At 38.0% G+C, this 21,057-nt stretch overlaps 1 protein-coding gene across 1 annotated transcript in view; it reads left to right on the top strand.

The window, feature by feature from the left end:
• The window catches only part of LOC149240287 (transcription termination factor MTERF8, chloroplastic-like), a 50,241-nt gene extending 32,163 nt beyond the window's left edge, over positions 1–18,078 (top strand). The window contains exons 2-3 of the mRNA XM_089370125.1: positions 13,651–15,223; positions 17,677–18,078. Of these exons, the coding sequence (XP_089226251.1) occupies positions 13,651–14,406 (756 nt within the window). The 3' untranslated portion in view covers positions 14,407–15,223; positions 17,677–18,078. The remainder of the gene's footprint in view (positions 1–13,650; positions 15,224–17,676) is intronic.
• The last annotated feature ends 2,979 nt before the right edge of the window (positions 18,079–21,057 follow it).

The raw sequence follows: 21,057 nt of genomic DNA, 5'->3' as shown, positions 1-21,057 counted from the left end.
ATCTGATCTACTCATATTGTTGTTGCTAATGCTTTGCTGCTACTTTCGTGTTGCTGCTACAACCACTGCAATTGAGTCTGATCTCCCTAGATCCTAAAGTACTAGCTTCCATAGGGATGCTCCCTCTAAAACTAGACTCCCTCTGAGTCTTGATCTCCCTATGGGAAATTTCTATACCCCTTAATCTACCAATATCAATGATCAAAACTCCCTTTTGTGTCACTAAACATTGGTTCGTTGATCTACCCACTAGCATCCTTCTAGCTCCATTAAGAAGTCTGCACAAAGGGTCTTCTGGATCTGCCTTGAAATAGAGCTCCATCAATCTGCAAGGACAAATTAAAATTATTTTCTATTATGATTTTAGCTCTAATACCATGTAGAAATTTCTACAAATCTAACTCTGATACCATGTAGAAATTCTTTGTAGATTCAAACTGCTTATGTAATTTTATAAAACAAAAGACTTGAATCTACTCTACTCATCAGTGGAAACAATAAACGATCAATGAAATCACGAAACATATAAGAGAAAGAATTCAATCACACATAACACAATGATTTTTGGGGGAAAGCCACGACTAAAAACCTCTTCTATCTGTATATTTTATAAGTCAAAGAATTTGGATGAATACAATATGCTCTGCTCAACCTGCACAAGTATTTTCTATCCTCTGCCTGACTGACTGTCTTTGGCCAATACTTGGCCAAATTTCCAAGCCTCTAAGCTCCTAATTCCTTGTGTTGTTCCTCAAGGAATTAGACCTTATTTAATGGAGAAATTCCTCAATTATGAATTGCACAATCGTCATATGCCTTCCTCTGATTGCATGCACCATCGGTTTAATTTAGATGATTTTACAACTGATAGTACACTGTCCCTGAACTCCAATCTCAAATGGGTCTTTCTCTGATCTGACATGCATGAGTTAATATTTAGTTCACTAGTTGAGCAGTGTTGGTTACACCCCACTATCGCAGGTTACACCCCACTACTGGAATTAAATAATTACAACTCAAAAGAACTCAACCTGGGCCCCTAAAATTTAGGAACCACTCTACATGACTCTACATAGACTCCCAACTCTAATTAACTGAGCCAACTAAGTCAAATTAACTTAGTTAACTATTACACGTTGCTATGAGAATTAGAATTACAATTTAATTCAAGGACAAATGAAATTAGGATTTTTCTTGAGGTTATTTTTAACATTTCTTGTTGCTATTTTCAAAATCCTCTACACAATTAAAAAATATATACACACCATGCTTCACAAACCTGAAACGGTATTTTGAAATCCTTTTAGAAACTTCGTTTTTATAGAAAAAACCGCAACTTTTAAAAATATTTCTCTTCTCTCTCTTTCACACACATGTATATTTGTGTGTGTGTTTGTCCACCCTTATTTTTTTGAAGTTTATATCTATATCTCTATCTATATATATATATATATATATATATATATATAATGTGGGCGATCTCAATTGACAATGGATGCATTATGAAATATTATGTAAACAATGAGATCTAAGGTTCACATTCTCTTTGGCTATATATTGCCACCCAATTTCACACACACATATCTTTTCCCTCTAAAAAAATTGCTCCACTAAGGTCTATTGACTTCAACCAAAAAATAAATAAACACCATGAAATTTCAAAAATAGGCATATCTAATTTATTACTTGCAACTTCTCAGACTCAACTTCAACTTGCTCCAGACTTTCTTTGGCTTCATAGCCATATGTTTCATTGATTCCATGGGTTTCAATTTTTGGCTAGGGTTTTCTTCCACTTCATGGATTAAAGTTGGATGATTTTTGATTTGCGGCTCAGGTTTGTTGTTGCATCGAATTATTTCTATGTGTGGGCCTCTACTACATGCTCCAAGGAGTCCTCATCGACTACACGACACTACCTTTTTTTATCCTTTTCTTTTAATGACATCTATGACTTGACCCAATGGCTCACATCTTGTTTGGCTTGAAGAAACCACGCTCGACATCCTCTATAGTATACCCCTACTTGATGGGACCAACAATTGGCTCTTGCTCAACATGTCCAGTGGCTACTCAATGTGAAATCATGTTTGCGAGACTACAAGTCTCCTTCCATTCGACGACCACTCTCACAAATAAAAAAATTGTTTTTCTTTCTTAACCATGGTTTAATACCACTTGATGGTTTTTAGAGAATGTACAAACATTTAAGACATAAATAATGACTAAAACAAATAATATATAAAGAATTTACATGGTTAAGCCTTGATGATTTGTCAAAGAAACATCCACGTGCAGTGCAATGATTTTATTGTTAGGAAGATATTTTTACAATTAGGTTTACCAACCTCCTCAATCTCTCGAGTTTCATAAATGAAGTACACACAATTACAATAGTTTTGATAACTATTATTTGGTTTCCTAAACCAACACCGTTATAGTAACTGTGACAAAATTGACTTAAGTAAATTCATTTTTTTTTCATTTTCTTTTAATTAAATTATGGTCATACTCTAACAATTGTTGGTTCTCCCTTTCAATGAGAGAGTCTTATTTGATATGGTAGGAACTATCAGAGCATTCGAATAAGTATCAAGATCACCTCCACACTCCTTTACTCATAATAACAATAAATCATGCCCTCTTTCGTATCCTTGGACAAATGAACTTAACACAAGTTTTAGTTAACAACTTAGGATGGTATGATACCAACCTACATCCATCTTAACTCTGGATCTACTAAGCACCCTAAGGGATCAAATCTCTTGAGGTGAAAATCTTTTTTAGAGTGAAAAGAGATTTGATACCTCTCGGCTCTTGGTAGATCTGGAGTTAGGTTGGATCTAGGTTGGTTTAATTATTAGTTTTTATTAAAGCTATTATGATATGTGTGCATAAATTGCTCTCCATTTTATATTTAAAATAATTTTATAGTTTTTTCTTTAAAATATATATTTATATGTAAAAAAACGTGCAATTATTAGGGACTCTAGCAATTTTTTTTCCAAATTATACCATTATTAGAAACCACCCATTTAAGTGGTGGTTGGAAAGACCTTGTATTTCACCATATTTTCCCAAACCTTTTCAATTGATTCTATTTATGTGCTCTTCCTAGAATTACAAGCAAGATATTATAATGAATTACATTAACTTCATAACACTTTTTCTTCTGAAACCACTTAAAAATCTAAACTATCATTTCCTAGTCCTATTGCCCCTTTAGGACAATGCTTTACTCTTTTGCACTGAGGCTTGCTTCCCAAGGTGCAAGCGCTTCATCAATGGTCTTTGTGGTTGGGATACACCCACCATATGATTTGTGTGAACTTTTTATTTTAGTTTCCATTATCTTTGTTACATTTTTACACCCTGAACTTGAATTTACTAGTTACATTCAAGGTGTTCTTTTTATGGATTTGGCTGGCAAACACTGTTCAACCCAACCAATCACTATCCTCCATTTTCCTCATTCCATCTCGTTAAAACACAACACGTGTCAACGCAGTGAAAATTACTGCTAGGCAAGTTGCTGCGACTGGTTGTACCTCACCCTTTTCTGCCTGGCAAGCTGCTGCTACTACCAGTACCTCACCCCTTTCTTCTTCTGCCATTTCAACTGTTTCCGCTTCATCAACAAATGCAACTTCCAAAATTAGTGGATGGTTGTTTGAGAAGGATCAGGGATGCTTTAGAAGAAGTCAAAGTCCCCATCCATAGCACCAACAGATGGTGAGGACAATGTAGTAGTTGCTGCCTCTTGTTGCCTCTTTTTCACCCCCAAAATCACCGTAGATATGAGACAATGGAAGACTGGATTTGGTGAGCCCTTCAAACACCTTGATGTTGTTCTTTCAACAGTTTCCCATGCTGCACAGATTTAGGTGTCCGCAGAGCCTCAAGCAGATGTGCTTCTTCAACCTCTACCAGATTCTGGCTTCGTGGGGTCTTCCATAGAAGTTTCTCAGAAGCAACTGCTGACATGGCTTAATGAACCTCATCCCCAGCCTCAGGTGATCAATGTGTGGGGAATGGTGGGAGTTGGAAAAAATACATTACTCCAAGTGGTGGTTGCGTGTAGGTTGTGGTTGCCACGACTCCACAAGTTCATGGACATCCAATCAATGGAGTCATTAATGCTTCTGCTTCCATTCACGATTTTGAAGATGCCGAGGGAATTCCCATTGGGTTAACGAAGAGGGAGCTTATACTATGATATTAAATCTCCTTCTTGTTTCGTGCAAGTCGGTGGAAGATCTGGGGATGAAAGCACTGAAATCACCTCTGATAGAGTATTCACCTCTAATAGAGTATGTGCCTTACAAAGTGTTGATTCTGAAAGCCGTGAAGCCCACCGCGTTGAGCTACTGTAGTGTTTTTTCCCCGCCAATCGATGGATATTAAATTGGAGTGATAATGATGAAATATGTAATGATTTTCTTAAATAATTTGGTGTCTAATCTGTAATTCTTTTGTGGTAATTTGAAAGTGAAAGAGGAATTTGATGTCCAATCTGTAATGCTCTTCTTACCATTAGCAAGTGGAGAAGAATTTGATTCCGAAATTCTCATTTCCTAATGTCAAAGAAAGATTTTGATATGATACACATACAAACTAATTGGTATTAATACCTTGTCAGATGTAATCAACTCTCCATTCAACAATAATTTTCTTTTTAGATGATACTTCATTTAAAAATCTGTAGGCATCCATCCCCATATCCGCCATAAGATAGATATCCTCCTGCACAACTTATTGATCACATGATTATACACAGTGCATTCCTTCTAACATGGGTGTTTTTGGATCTGGTTGCAGGGAGGCTCACCCTGTAACGATGATATTGGTCTTCTGCAACGTCTGCGTAGAGATGATTTTAGGAAGGAAGAGACAGGTAATTGGTTATTGTGTGGAAGGCCAAACTTATATTAACTGTGGGCATAATTGAAGACTATTGTAAGACATTGACGACCATAGAAGATTGACATCGACGACAATTCGAGTTCACACAAGTTGTTATGCTCTTGACCTGCGAGAAGATACTAGAATACCAAATATGCGAAGAAATATAACCCAGAACACAGAACAATGAGAAATAACAACATGCATTTTATTATTCAGAAAGGAAAGCAATGTTCACTTGCCTCTTCGAGGGGGCAACCTCCAATAGAGCAGGGCTCAATTACAAAATAAGACACAACACTCCTCAATGGGGAGTCTCTATCCTTTATATAGGATTCATACATGCAATACTATGGGTCAATACCATGGTTCTTATTAATACCATCTATCTAATACCATGGCCCATTTGTAACTAACTGTGGCCCCTTCTTTAAATGCGGGTCAACCACTTACAATTATTAATATGGGCTTTATTGACTCTTTAATTAACTATAACTATGACTCGACCCTATTACATAAATAAGGGGGTTAGGGTTGGACCCTAACATGCCCTCCCCCCTAAAAATAGCCTTGTCCTCAAGGCTGAAGCTGTGGAAATGACTGAAGAACAGTGGTTGGTTCCCAGGTCGCATCTTCTGGAGAGGTGTCTTTCCACTTGATGAGGACTTCCTTGATCATGCGGCCGCGCGGGTGCCATTCTCGCGTGTCAAGAACTTGTTCAAGTTGGAGCTAGATTGAACCTTCTTCATCCAATTCCAGTAGACTGGTTTGAATTCTGCAATTATTCCCCACCACTTTCTTGAGGCATGAGACATGGAAGACGGGATGGATTTTTGCAGTGGGTGGCAAGGCTAGCTTGTAGGCTACTTCTTTGATGCGCTGAAGTATTTGATACAGTTCGTAGAATTTTGGAGATAATTTATGAAAACCCTTGTCTTTGAGTGATGTTTGCTTATATGGTTGCAGCCTCAAGAATACCTGATCCCCTTCTTGAAATGTGTGCTCTGAACGATGTTGGTCTGCCTGTTGCTTCATGTGATTTTGAGCTTGATGGAGATTATCTTTGAGGTGGGCAAGCATGGTTGCACGGTTCTGTAGGAGTTGATCCAATGCTTGTACCTTAGAGAATCCTGGGATATAAGAAGTATGTGAAGGGGGAAGTTGACCATAAACTGCTTCATATGGAGTCATCTTGGTGGTGGCATGATAGTTAGTATTATACCACCATTCGAGTAGAGGTAACCATTGTACCCATAGATGTTGCTTTTCTAAAGTGAAACACCTGAGGTAGGTCTCCAAAAATTTGTTGATTACTTCGGTTTGACCATCCGTTTGGGGATGATATGAAGTACCGAGTTGTATTTGGGTACCTTGTAGCCTGAAGAGTTCCTGCCAAAAGTTACTGGTGAAGATCAGGTCACGATCAGACACAATGGAAATGGGCATGCCATGCAATTTGAAGATCTGGTCCATGAAAGATTGAGCCACCAAAGCGGGTGTAAAAAGGCGAGGTAGGGTGCAAAAATGAGCATACTTAGAAACTCCGTCCACAACCACCATGATGACTTACATGTTGCCTGACTTCACAATACCAGTATTGAAATCCATAGAAACCTTCGTCTAGATTGAGGTAGGGATGGGCAATGGTTGTAAAGTGCCTGGGGATTTGACTATTTCTCCTTTGTGGTACTAACACACATCACACTCAGCTACAAAAGTAAGAATGTCCTTTTTCATGCCTGTCCAAAAGAATGAATGCCAAGTGTGAGCATAAGTCTTCTGAAAGCCTGAATGGCCTGCAGTGGGAGATGAGTGCAACTCTGCCAAAATGCGACTTTTGAGGGTGGATGTTGGTGATATCACTACTTTGTCCTTGTAGCGAAGAATCTCATCTTGCCAAGAGTAGCCCACTGTGGAATTTGGATCTGCCTGCAATTTATTAATGAGTTGGGAGAGCGAAGGATGTGAAAACCATTCCTTGCGAGCCTCTTCAATCCACTCTGGAATGGGAAGAGAGATTGCTAGTAGGGTGCTTTCCTCCTCAAATTGGTGTGATAAAGCATCTGCTACAACATTTTTGTGCCCTTTCTTGTAAATTATCTCATAATCATATCCCAACATTTTGGCTAGCCATTTATTTTGTTGTGGCGAGGATAGGCGTTTCTCCAAAAAATATTTAAGGTTTTGATGGTCTGTGCGGATTTGGAAACACCGCCCCAATAAGTATGGTCGCCAGGTATCCACTGCATGTAAGATGGCCATCATCTCCTTCTCATAGGTATATTTTCCCAAATTTGTTCCACTTAGTTGTTGGCTAGTGAAGGCCAAGGGTCGACCTTCCTGCATTAAGACAACCCCAATCCCCGTACCTGAAGCATCACATTCAATCACAAAAGATTTGGTGAAGTCGGTTAGTGCCAACACAGGAGTGGAACACATGGCATGTTTGAAAGCTATAAATCCCTGTTGCGCTTCATCATTCCAGAGGAATGAATTTTTCTTGAGAATTTGAGAGAGGGGTCTAGCAATGCGACCATAATTGTAGACAAATTTGCGATAGTAGCCGGTGAGACCCAAAAATCATCTCAAACTCTTCAAGGTCTTTGGTTGAGGCCAATCCTACATTTCCTGGATCTTTTTGGGATCCACCTTGACACCTTCACGCCACACAATGTGGCCCAAATACTCGAATTCTTTCATGCCAAAAGAGCACTTAGACAATTTGATAAATAATTTATGCTTCTGGAGCAATTGCAAGAGCAGGTCTACATGCTGAAGATGTTTTTCTGAGGTGAGGCTGTAGATGAGGATGTCAAAAAAGAAAACAAAGACAAATTTTCTGAGATATGGTTTGAGTAGGTGATTCATGAGGCTCTGAAAAGTGGATGGGGCATTACAAAGACCAAATGGCATGACCAGGGATTCATAAAATCCTTCATGAGTTCTGAAAGCAGTCTTTGGAATGTCTACTTCTTTCATGCGAATTTGGTGATAGCCCAAGTGAAGGTCGAGCTTAGTAAAGAATTGAGCCCCATTTAGTTCATCCAGCAAATCATCAACAACCGGGATGGGAAATTTATCTTTGACTGTCAGCTTGTTGAGGGCCCTGAAGTCTGGACACATACACCATTCCCCATCTTTCTTGAGCACCATGACCACAGGCGATGAATAAGGACTAATGCTAGGATGAATGACATCGACTTCCAGTATTTCCTTGATGATTTTTTCAATTTCATTCTTTTGGGCGAAAGGATATCTATATGGGCGCGCATTTGGTGGTTGTGCCCCTAGGACCAAAGTAATGCTATGATCATGTTCCCCTCTTGAGGGTGGAAGCTCATGAGGCTTGTCAAAAACCTGCAGATGGTTGTTTAAGACCTGTTGCATCTCAAGATGAATATGAAGAGAAGTGGGCTCGAAGGCCTGGATGGCATTAAATTGGGCTATAACTCCATGGTGGCCCTTTTTTAACAACTTTTCCATCCTATGCGGGCTGATGATAGAAGGAGCACCTGCCTAGAGTCTGGGAGGGTATGCGTGTGGTCATTCTGCTTAAAGCTCATATATAACTCCTAGAAATCCATTGTGATTGGGCCGAGTGTGCGGAGCCATTCAACACCCAAGACAATGTCACACCCACCCATGATGATGGCAAACATGTGGATCTTTAGGTGATAATCCCCCATCTAAAGTTTGACATTTTCACAGCAGCTGTCACATTTCATTGTCCCCCCATCAGCAATCTGGACCTGGAAATTAGAAACTGCTTTGACAAAACAATGCACTGCTTCAACGAATCTTTAATGGATAAAGTTATGTGTACTGCCACTATCAATCAAGACTACTACAGGGCGATGTTTAATAAAACCTCCGATTTTGAGAGTTTGGGGAGAAGAAATGCCTTCCAAAGCATGGAGCAAGATAACTGGTTCTTCTGGTGTAGCTGGGAGCTCATTGTCCGGCTGGTTGTCCTCATCTTCCTCCTCTGGTCCCTCAAATGGTTGGGCTTCCTCAGATGAACTGTGATCAGTAGCATCAACTTGAAAGAATTTAGGTTCCTTGCATTTATGCCCAGGGGAGTATTTCTCATCACAGTAGTAACATAATCCTTGCTTTCTTCTTTTTGCCATTTCCGATGGTGACACCTATTGGACCTTAAGTGTTTGGGTAGTGCTCAGAGCCTGGGTGGGGCGTCCCTTGGCTAGGAAATTTGGACGAGTCGACTGGGCCGCTAACGTGCGTTCTACTTCACGAGCTATCGTGCAAGTTGTCAGCCATGTGACTGGTTGGTGCATCCGGACGTGGGCTTATATGGCATCTTTGAGACCACTGATAAATCATTCCAAGTAGAATTCATTTGCTAGACCTCCTGTGCAGAAGGCTAATGCTTCAAAGGCTTTAATATATTCTTGTACTGTGCCTATCTGTTTGAGCTTAGTAAGACGACCCAAAAAGTTAGATTCATGATCAAAGCGATCAGAAAGGGCTTTTGAGAATATCTGCCAAGTCATTGGCCTTGCATAGCATCATTGATGCCATTGCCACCATTGCCATCTTTCTTGGTCCAAGTAAAGGCTTCCCACACTTAGCTTAGTCTCATCATCTCTGATGTGATTCAATGTGAAATATTGCTCCATTTGTGATAGCCATATGGCCGGATGAGAGCCATCAAATTTATACATGTCCAGCTTAGGTGGTCGAGGGTGGGACTATTGGTGGTTTCCATAGAAGTGAAGAGAATGGCTAGATTCGCCCTCATGGTTTTCATTAAAAGCATATGCCTCCGATTGTAACCCCGACTTGCCCTTTGTGATTGCGTCACTTAAGGACTGGATTTGCTTCATTAATTCATCCAAATTTTTTTCAAGGGTGTCTATCTTCTCATTGGCCATAGCTTGAGCTCTGGTTTGTACCATGCATAGATCCGGTGCACTTGTCATTACTAGAAAAAAAATTTGGGACCACCCGAAAATTTGAAGCTGACAAGTGAATGGTACCACCTTGCTGAGCCCGTCGTCCTAATTTTTTTTTTTTACTCCGAATGGAGTTTTACTCCTCGCTTAGGAATATTGTAGTAGCCAATTCTCAGAAAAGTTAATCCTGACCAATGTCTTGCGAGAATCACCCCAACGTATAGGAGCCACAAGCCTCCCTGCACAAATAGTTAGATCTGTCTGCGAAACCCTCAACTGCTGAGTGTGAGTAGGAATGTGGCAGCAACCGAACCCCTGCTGCTAGATCTGAATGGTGGATCTGATTGTTGTTGCTGTGACAGAACCCAACCTACTAGGTCTGATATGGCAAAGAAGATGATGGGTGATCTGTAGAGAGACAAGGGAACTATGGTCTCAAGGAGTGTCAGGTGCTACAGATCGCAATATACATAAGGGTTCAACAGTAGTACTCGGCCCAATCTTTCAGGGCACTAACTAAGGAGGATCAACCATACCCTTAGCCGTACTACTCGACTACCCTATCGTACGTGCGAGTAATCTCCCCGAGTTTCGTTCTTGGTGTACAATAGCAGCAAGACAACTGATGGTTTATCTACGACGAGACTTCAGGTGAGCCTGGGGGCTTTCAATATACCCAGAGGGTACGTGGAAGATAGTTCGTGTACGGTTCTGTCTAATGCACTACTACTCGAAGGGGTACCCACAGGGGTTACAAGGGAGTCCAACAAGCGTGACCACCTCTTGTATTTCTTGCGTGCATGCCTCCCCAAATCCACAGGTTTATGCGTTCACCAACAGATCCCGTGGTTTAAAGACGTCAGAACACGTCTCTAGCCAATTTTTTTTTTTGCTAAAAATGGAGATTCCACCAGCCTTGGAAAGTGCTCTGATACAACTTGTTATGCTCTTGACCTGTGAGAAGATACTAGAATACCGAATATGCAAAGAAATATAGCCCAAAACATAAAACAATGAGAAATAACAACATGTATTTTATTATTCAGAAAGGAAAGCAATGTTCACTTGCCTCTTCGAGGGGGCAACCTCCAATAGAGTAGGGCTCGATTACAAAAAAAGACACGACGCTTCTCAATGGGGAGTCTCTATCCTTTATATAGGATTCATACTTGCAATACCATGGGTCAGTGCCATGGTTCTTATTAATACCATCTATCTAATACCATGGCCCATTTGCAACTAACTGTGGTCCCTTCTTTAAATGCGAGTCAACCACTTACAATTATTAATATGGGCTTTATTGACTCTTTAACTAACTATAACTATGACTTGAACCTATTACATAAATAAGGGGGTTAGGGTTGGACCCTAACACAAGTCAAGCTTAGAAGATTGCTCAATTCGATTTAATTTTGGGAAGTTGCACCATATTTATTGCTAGAAAATGATCATCTTTGAAAAATAAGGAGTAATAGTGATATGAAAGTTGTTTTTGAAGTGGTATTAGGTAAATCCTTTATTTAAAAGTCTTTGAAAGCTAAAAAGCTTGTTTTTAAAATGTAATCGCTATTTTTCAGACCCCTCTTAAAACTATAAATTATAAAATCGTCTTGCATATTTAGTTATAAGCGGTTCTTTATAGGAGTTAGTTGATTAATTCAATGTTTTTTTAACCTCAAGTGTTACAAGGGTTTCTGTTTCTCTATTGGAGTCGTAAGTATATTTTTTTAGAGTAATAAAGTGTTTTTTTTAGGGGGGGAGGGCATATTTTTTACGATATGCTTAAAGTTCTCAAATTGATTTGAAAGAATTACTTGGAATGGAAATAGAAAATGGAACAATTCCTTTCAAATCATGATATTTGAGACTTAGTCATAGGAGAAATTCAAAAACTAGATGCCATTACTAATTATTTCCAAAAGAAACACAAAAATATAGTATTATATTTTAGTTTGACTCTTGAGGTTAACATTCTTGTCACATTAGAGTCCTTAAAACTACCATTGAAGTATGTCATAAATTAAACATTATACAATAAACATTGATGGATGAAAAACATGGGTTGCTCTAGAAAGGTAAAAGCAGTACCAAATTTATGAAAATATGTATCCCACACATTGGCTCCTCTCCTATATTCTAATGCACCCTAGTACTACAAAACAACATACCATTTAATAATGCTTCAGACTCACACTTGTCATCAAGGTAGAGTTGCAAAAAATGATTTAAACTTGAAATGCTGAGAAGGCCATGCCAAATACAAATTTAGGGAGAAAACTCCTCTTGTTGAAATCCATTATTGAGTTTGGACAAATTTGGGCTTCCAATATTTGCAGCTTAGTTAACAAAAGAACATTTTCTACTATGTATAACAAGGAAGTGCTCATCTTTGGCGTCTGCAATCTAATAATATTGCGGTGAAGCAAATTTATTGAATGGATTCTGAAATCAAATCATGACACAATTTTTATTGAGGGTGTGGACATTCTCGGAGATCGAGCTTGACACCCGCCGTGGTGGCGCTTTCAAGGATTCTGGGTGTGGAGGCCATGGCCACACCCCAATTGAGCTCAACCTCATCCATTGTCAAGAAGGTTGTGATCCATGTTGTGATCTATTTGATGATTGGCATTGGGATTTATTCTGGTGGGCTTCGACTTTATCCACATTTATCGACATTCTGCTTAGCGGTGATTCGTAAAAAATAGTCGGAGAAAGTCACATGTCCCTCATAGGGAGTATTTTTCTAGAAGCTTCTCTTTACTAATAGTGATGTTGGCATTATGACACAGATTTCGCACTATGACACAAGTGTTGTCCTTGATGGAAACTCACTCAGATGACAAATCACAGTTCAGACTCACAGAATGAAGAAAGAGAGGTATATTCAGGTTCCTCACTTATCAAGCCGCGTGTACACACGACATCGTAGACCAAAAGGAGCGTATAATGTACACACGCACTTTCACGGAAGGAAAGGCATGTACATGTTGGAAAACTTAGTTTTGGTCCGTGGTATTTGGTCCATGGTATTTTGATCCATGGTATTGGTCCAAGGTATCTTGTCCGAAGTGTTGACCCCAAGTATTTGGTCCAAGGTATTGGTTCTAACTAGTTTTGGTCCATGGTATTGAGCAAGGCCTAAGACTATAAAAGGAGGAGAAGGTCATTAGGCAAAAGCAGTCAAGTATTGAATATGTGATAAAGAGCAAGATCCTGAATACAGGTTATTGGGTTATGGTGCATAGCTGGATCTGAATCAAGGATGAACCTTAGCGCTTGATGAAGGATAAGATCTAATGATGGGTCAAGATCTTAAGGCTTGAAGTGAAGTATCTTTGTGTGGTTTTGATCTTTTATCTGAATAACTAGTGCATGTTGTAATCTGTAAATATGATGATCTGGGTATAACTGATGTCTGGAATTGTTGTAAAGTTTAAATCATCATTTACAGATCTGTACGCAGGTTCACTTTAGAAAAGGCGCGTATACACGCTAGTTCTGCATATCAAAACAATGTATACATCTTAAATTTGATTTGCAGATCTATATGTAGGTTCGCCTTGAGAAAAGTGCATATGCACACAGGTTCGACACATTGAAGTAGCGTATACCTCATAAAATATGCTTTAGCTACTTCTGTTTGCTGTTGCAGTGTTCTGGGTTTTGGCTTGGGTTCTACTTACTGTATTCTAGTTACAACACTCTGAAAAGTGATTGATTGATTCAGTTGAGGTTGGTGCAAAGGAGATTGGTTGGTGCAGATATATTTGATGTTTGAATGATGTTATTTATGGATCCAGTCTGAAAATTTATGAAATGTGGTCCTTGGAAGAAAAGAGAAGGTTGTAGCCTGGTTGCGGCAAGATCAGCGCATACAGCCCAACAAGCGGTACAGTTACTGAGAGATTCAGGATTCACAGAACGCAAGGTAAAGACTATTACCAGATGCCCATCTAATATTTTTCTCAATGCTGATCGGCAGTTGAAACCCAAGATTGAGTTCATGAAAACATCGGGCCTTCCTGCACAAGACTTGGGAAATGTCATATCCAATGGATCGAGATTGCTCGGCGGCAATCTCGAGAAAACTCTGCGTCCCAACATCCAGTATTTTCAAAACCTGTTTGGACCAGAGACTAATGTTTCAATTGTTTTTAAATCGGCACCTGGTATTCTAATTAGACGTAACGGGCCTGAATTTTGGGAAAATAGATTGAAGCATTTGACAAGTTTTGGGCTCCTCGAAGATGACATCAAGGAGTTTGTTAGGAGGCACCCACATATATTAAAAGCTTCCATGGATAAGGTGCAGAAGAACATGGACTTTTTTATGCATACTGCAGGGCTTCCTGCAAAGTTTCTTTTTTCATATCCAATTGTAGTGTCTTGTTTCAGCTTGGAGCGTAGGATCAAGCCCCGCCACAAGGTGTTGAGTGCTCTCAGTGCAATGCAACCTTCCAAGCGTCCTCCTAGTCTCTTTAGTGCTCTTGCTTTAAGTGAGCGGAAGTTCCTCGAAAAATATGTCCAGAGCAGTCCTCATGCCAAAAAGTTACTTGAAATGTACAGTGGCAAGCCTGCCCTCCTCTAAAAGACTAGATATTCGGGTTCTGTTTTGGTCAGGGTTAGAGGGTTAGATTGTGTTGCGTTGGTCTTATTGATTGAAAGAGGTTTGAGAACATTAACCAAGGGATCATCAGTCTGTTATGATCCAGTGCCATGATCCCTCTAGCCCACATGAGTAATGAGTGATATATAGAAGACACAGTGAGTGGGAACTAGTATATATAGAAGATAATCACGACACAGTCAGTTCCGGTCTGGGATCTTGTTTTGGCCAGTTTTTTGTCGCACCACAATCACAATCAACATGCACTATTGAAGGATACTCAGTTGTGATTGATTGTAATTGAAGGATACTCAGTTGTAATACAATCACAGAGAATGCATCAGGTAACACGTTTTTGAAAGATGAAAAAACTCTCATTGCCAGATAATTTGTTTTTTGCTAGTAGTTTTGCAACGATCATGCATTGCTTTCTCCCTTTGAAATGTGATGGGATAGATGTGAAATTCTGACTGTTTGAATCATGGTTAACTTGTAAAAGGAAATATTCAAATCCCAAATGTAGGGACCTTAAAATTTGTTGTGTTTATACAGTAGCATGATCTGATTGTTTCCAGATCTGCGATATCTATGAGACTTAGCTGGAATTAACACATTTCAAATCCAAGCTAAAAATTGGACACTAGTATGCACACTTTCTCTCTGTGCTTTGTTAATGGTCTCTGTTTCTTTGCTTGGGAAACAAGTGTGTGGTAATGACTTTTGCCCCTTGGGATGTTGGCAAGAAGCATGCTAGAAGCCAAATGGATCAGAATCAGCAGCCTCGGATTTGAAAAACTTGGTAAGGAGTTAGCAATCATTCTTATAACTAGTTCAAATTTGCTACCTTTCGCCCCTCATCACTTGGATGATCTTTAGGACCTTTTTTCTGAAATAGTATGAAAGTTAATGATGAGATTCAACATTTTAATAAATTCAAAATTTCACCTGTCCAACACTAATCAAGGCTTTTTTAAATATATTTTCAATTGGTCAAGCTGAGAAAGATAGTGAAGCAAAAGTGAGAGTTTTCATTATAAAAAAGCTCAGGCTTTAGAGTAGGGATATCTTGGGTGAATGCTTGTATGGGAATCTGTGAGAAACCTCTTGGGCCTGAGCCTGTGACGATAGGTTCTTAGGAAAGTGTTACTGTATTCTCTACAGTTAAAGAGTTCATTTTATCAATAATGGTTTTTGAAGATTTCTGTAATTTTGTTCACTACTATGCTTCCCAGTTTTTATAATTGCTTTGCAATGCTTGTTATGATAATTTTAAATTAAAGTAAAACCAGACCGGTGCTCTAAATTTGTGTTTTGCATACTACAAACTATTGCTGTTATAGCTCAATCTACAGCTGTTATAGGTAAATCTGTTGTTATCATAATGCTGTTATTTCAAGAACAAATTTTTATGTACTAGAGATCAATCTGTTGTTACAGAGATATCAGTTTGCTGTAGATCGACTTAGCTGGTTTGGGCTTGGCTTTTACAGCGATAGTAATTGGCATGTCAGTGCCGTCTTTGAGTCCATAACAGTTGGACTCATAGCGCACGATAACTCATCCATACCATATCTATGAAGTGGACTTCATAGGCAGATCAAGCACAAATTATCTCCTTTGATGATAGGCATGCCAGACATGATGCTGACATGCAACAACCCAGATCACTAAACCAGAGAGATTTCATGTGTTGTCCCACCTCAACTGCCCAATACAAGTAGGCATGGACCACAGTATGGGATTGTAAATATTTGCATTGCATCAGCGTTAACCTTGACAAATGGCTTAACACTAAACTTAGACGTGTGTTAACCAAAGCAAGTGTTTTCATCGGGTTTATTCCTAAGTCACATGGTTCGAGTTTGAGTTCGACAATGATTAGGTTTAAGTTTGGTTCAAGTTTGAATTTTTTGATGAGGTTAGGATGATGTTCGCCATTAGGTTAGTCCATATACATTTTCTATAATGAGATGGAAGAAAAAATAGTGAGAAGTTAATATCAATAAACCTGAAAAATGTTATCATGGACATGGAAACTGCAAAGATAGATTACAAGCTTGAGTTGTAACTTAAAGTTATGAGTTTTGATCTATGGAATTGATCAATGGCTATGACATTCAATGAGGTTAACCAAACCTCAAAAAAAATTAAGATTCGCGAAAATTCGAACCTCAAAAAAAATTAAGATTCGCGAAAATTCGAACCTCAAGATTAAAATTCGACGAACCTTGTGACAAAAGTTTATTCTAACATTGCCACACTATTAAATACAACCCTGCATTAAGTGGTAACATCCCACTAAGCATTTATATAACTTTTCTACTAATGCTATTTAGTATTTACTATAAGAATACACCTGCAACGTTAGTATCTAGTGAGGACCAGTATGGACAAATGGAGATGGAAATAGAGCCGTAAACTAATTTCTGGTGAAACCGAAATTGGATGCACTGAGTCCTTTAACAACCTGCAGCTAGCTATAGCTTCTTTAAGTTAAAGAGGGTTTCTTCTTTTATATATTTCGTAAAGTTTCTGCTTTTACTTTTTCTGTGTCATCGGTAAGTACTGAATCCTTTAACAACCTACAGCTAGCTATAGCTTCTTTAAGTTAAAGAGTGTTGCTTCTTTTATATATTTCTAATGTGTCCGCTTTTACTTTTTCTGTGTCATTGATAATTTTTTTTTTCCCTATTAAGAAGAAATGACAATGTATTCTTTCAAAGAATAAAAAAAACATATGTTGATCTTTAAAGTAGAAATCAAATATACATAGCTTGTGTTTGTTCAACTCTCTCATTCGACAAAAATAGTTGTATAACTTACATATCTCCCTAATCCTATATATTATCCATCATTAACAGCATCTTCCAGCCAGGTCTAAAGACTGTCACTATAAAAACATATAATAGAATCCGAAGAAACTGAAAATAATCCAGCAACATCCACCGCAGCTCTCCATTCGAATCTGTTTTTTAGGAATATATAGAAAGAGATATGCGTGCCCCTCCACTTCTTTGATTTTCGTCTTGCCTTCCTGCATCTTTAATGCTTTCATTGATAACATGTCTGCGTTACCTCTATATGTGTTAGAATGACATAAATTCAAACTGTGCTCTTCCCTTTTTGATTTGTAGTGTAATTAGAGGAGGTATCTAAGCGGAATAATAGTAGATGTCCAGGTGTTTAGCAGTTTGTATCAGAGCACTTTTTTGTCCACAAACGGGGCAGATTTTTTTTCTTTCCATTTTACAGGTTTTCAGAGGAACAAAAGAAAAGAGGGCTGCGACACTTCGATCAATTTCTGAAGCATTGGTGTAAAATTTGGCAAAAACATTTGATATCTGAGTTCCTCTCAGAAAAACTTCTGATTTCAAAAGAAAATAATCATCTCAATTGGAATTCGGGAGGTCAAGATATTACTGATATGAAATCAGATATTTCAGGGGTTTTTCTTGACAACCGTATAGACCGTGGAGCTGATATCTTGTGACAGGTTTCTCAGATTGCCATCAGATCAACACCGCTGGATAGAGGATTTTCATAGGTTTGATTTGTTATGTTATATGTTCTGCTTTCGATCAATATCCTCTATGTTATAGCCATGAAATTTTTTATTCTCAAAACCTAATGGACCTAAAAAATGGCAATGCTAATGTTGATGAAAGAAACCGGCCAGGTTTAGTCTATGACCATCTTTTATTGGATTTAGATGATGATTGTGATGACTGGTATATGGACATTTGTCATTTTTGAGATGATAATTATTTTCACCTGCAATTTGATGACTCCACCTAATGAAAATAACGATCTGTTGAATTTTCTTAAGCCCAACAAACAAACAAAATATTTCCTAGTAAATTCCTTTCGGTAAACTAAATTAAACTGCAGATTATTAAATAAATTGCACATTTGGGATTTTAACAGTTAATAAAAAATAGCAGAAGCAAGTAGACATCAATTTTACACATGTACACAAATTTCTACCCTTCAGATCAGCTTCTTATTAAATAAGATCAAAGCTTAGAAGCGCTTTCCTAACCTGAGAAATAATGTGTCTGCTGAGAAAATTACAAGCTATAGCAAAACTGGGCAAACTGTCCGTAAAAAAAACCTGTTCTTTAGCAGTTGGGTTATCCTCCTCTTGTTGCAATCTGCTTGCACTCTCCTCCCTTGAGTTGCTCTCTATATGAAAGTCCTTCACCCTTGCTAAAATCTCTTTAAGTCATAGTCCTTTGTGTCTCAAGTTATTAATGTCTCTGGTGTGTCTTTCTCCTTTACCTGGCCTAGCTTATATAAGTTTGAGTTGTTGATTGAATCCATAACCCTAATCTCCAAAGTGATAATCGGTTGAGATTAGATCTCACTTCACTTGAGATCAATGGTCAGGATTCATCTAATTCATTAATGCAAATGACGTTTGTATTTCATCATAATAGAGTTACAAAAAGGATGAATAGGATTCTATTGGAAAAGGCAATAATATTTTCAACCACTACAAGTTAAGTGGTCATTGGGAAGCAAAGTGTTGATGACTTCATCTAAAGCTTCACCTTAGAAACCACACAACCAAGAGGAGAGTGTGAAGAGTGGAGTAAAGATGATCAAGAATTCCTTGCATCTCCATCCCAAGGAGTAGAAGCTATCCAAGGAGTTGTAGTAGTAGAGGACAGCAAGTAGTTGTTCAATGGAAGTATGAGAGAGCAGAGAAGGATTTCAGAGATGGGTTGATATTTCTTTTATTAAGAGCTAGTTGAAGAATGACTCACCAATATATAAACTATATTACTAGTTATAAAGTCACCTACAAGCACCATGTAGGGGTATGCAACACATTCATTCAATTGACACAGTCCTAGAGAATTTTTTCCATGCTAAGATGTAATTGGTTGTAGCAAAGAAAGTAGTCACATGACCTTTTATGGAATTTTTACTTGATGGCATAGCTTGTTTGGGTCATGCTAAACAAGAAGATCAACATTTGACTTGGTTTCATTGACTACCAAGATTGACCATATCCAAGTTTGAAAGAGATGGGAATGGCTATTAATTGTAGAGTTCAAATCTGGGGATTGCTCAAAACTAAGAATCAAGATTGACCATATCCAAGTTTGAAAGAGATGGGAATGGCTATTAATTGTAGAGTTCAAATCTGGAGATTGCTCAAAACTAAGAATCAATGAGCAAATTTTTTCATTGCTTGAACACGCAAGCCAAAAATCAGACTGAAATGTATAGTCAGAACTCGATCCAATAGCTAGACCTATCAACCAAAGTCAAAGCCATGTTCCAGAGAAGTAGAAAGACGACACATAGTCAAAGCCATGTTCTAGAGAAGTAGAAAGAAGACACATTGATCTAGATTGGTTTTTTGTAAGATTTTGAAGACTAAAAAGCTTCTCAATGCGAAGATGTGATCTAAAATGGATATGTAATGTCCCCACACCTAAATGACTGAAGATAACTTTGAATATAGAAATTTGATAACCTATAAAAGGTTTCCCCAATAAGACAACCAACAATTGCATTATTAATTATATCATGTTTAGTCCTTGCCTTCTCAATAAGGAATTCTCTTCAATATATATATATATATATATATATATATGTTTGAGTTTTTTTTCCTTAGCACTACATTTTCTTAGTAGACATTATTGTCTCCTCTCTTATCTTTAATTTTTCCATTTCCATTGCATAATCATGTCATCAATGCTTCTTTTGAGGAAATATTGTGATATAAAGTGGTGCTAAGGGTTCAAGGCTTAGCAAAAGAATTATTATAAATTATGTAATTTGTACTGGAATGGAAGTTATATAGGGGTTCAACTCCATTTTAATAAAAACTCCTAGTGAAACAGTGGGGCCTTCCATTACTCTAGAACAATGGCTAAAGGAATTGAGAGAGGAACACAATGACAAAGGCATATTACCTTCCACTTATGCATCCAATGAAACAACAATTAAAAGTTTAGTCCCCAATGCAACCAAGATATTGCTAAAGATAACAATAATGTTATTGTTACCACTGTTTCCTCAATTCCTTCAAGTTCAATGCCTTCACTCGGTAGGCTCATCTTGTAAGAAGATAATTTTTCTAAGTGCACTTGTTGATTTGTTTAATATAGAGTAGAGAGGCAATGATCATGCTATAAAATGATTCTCATTTGCCATATTTGCACCTATCCACACACAATCCCTTGTAACCTAGATGTCTACTTTGAATTTCAATGTGTTGGAAAAGAGTGTTTACTTTCTTTTAGATCTTATTTTAGCTCAACTGGATTAATCCTTTTTTCCAACAAACCAGTGAAAAGAACAAATTCATGAACTTGCAATGAACCAATAAACATGCCCAATTTGAATGTTGTAGGATTGACAACTTCACTAAATTTTAAGTAACTATAAACACAATGCAATTGTAAATGTCTCTTAATATCAACTCCAATGAATAAAATTGTAATTGTCTCTTAATATCAGCTCCCATGATGAAAATTGTTGAAGTGGATGGTGTTATAAAGGATGAGTCCTTGAATTTACCCTTAGATTTCTAAGAAAGATAAACATATTGAACTTCACATCTAACAATTGATTATGAGAACATTTCTCACCACTTTTAGCACTAAGCCACACATATTG

The sequence above is a fragment of the Pinus tabuliformis genome, chromosome 8 (genome assembly GCF_031772625.1).
Source record: "Pinus tabuliformis cultivar Carrire ecotype Pingquan chromosome 8, CPIR1, whole genome shotgun sequence".
Taxonomy (NCBI): domain Eukaryota; kingdom Viridiplantae; phylum Streptophyta; class Pinopsida; order Pinales; family Pinaceae; genus Pinus; species Pinus tabuliformis.
Note: the sequence above shows the minus strand (reverse complement) of the source record. Positions and strands in the feature narration are given on the sequence as shown.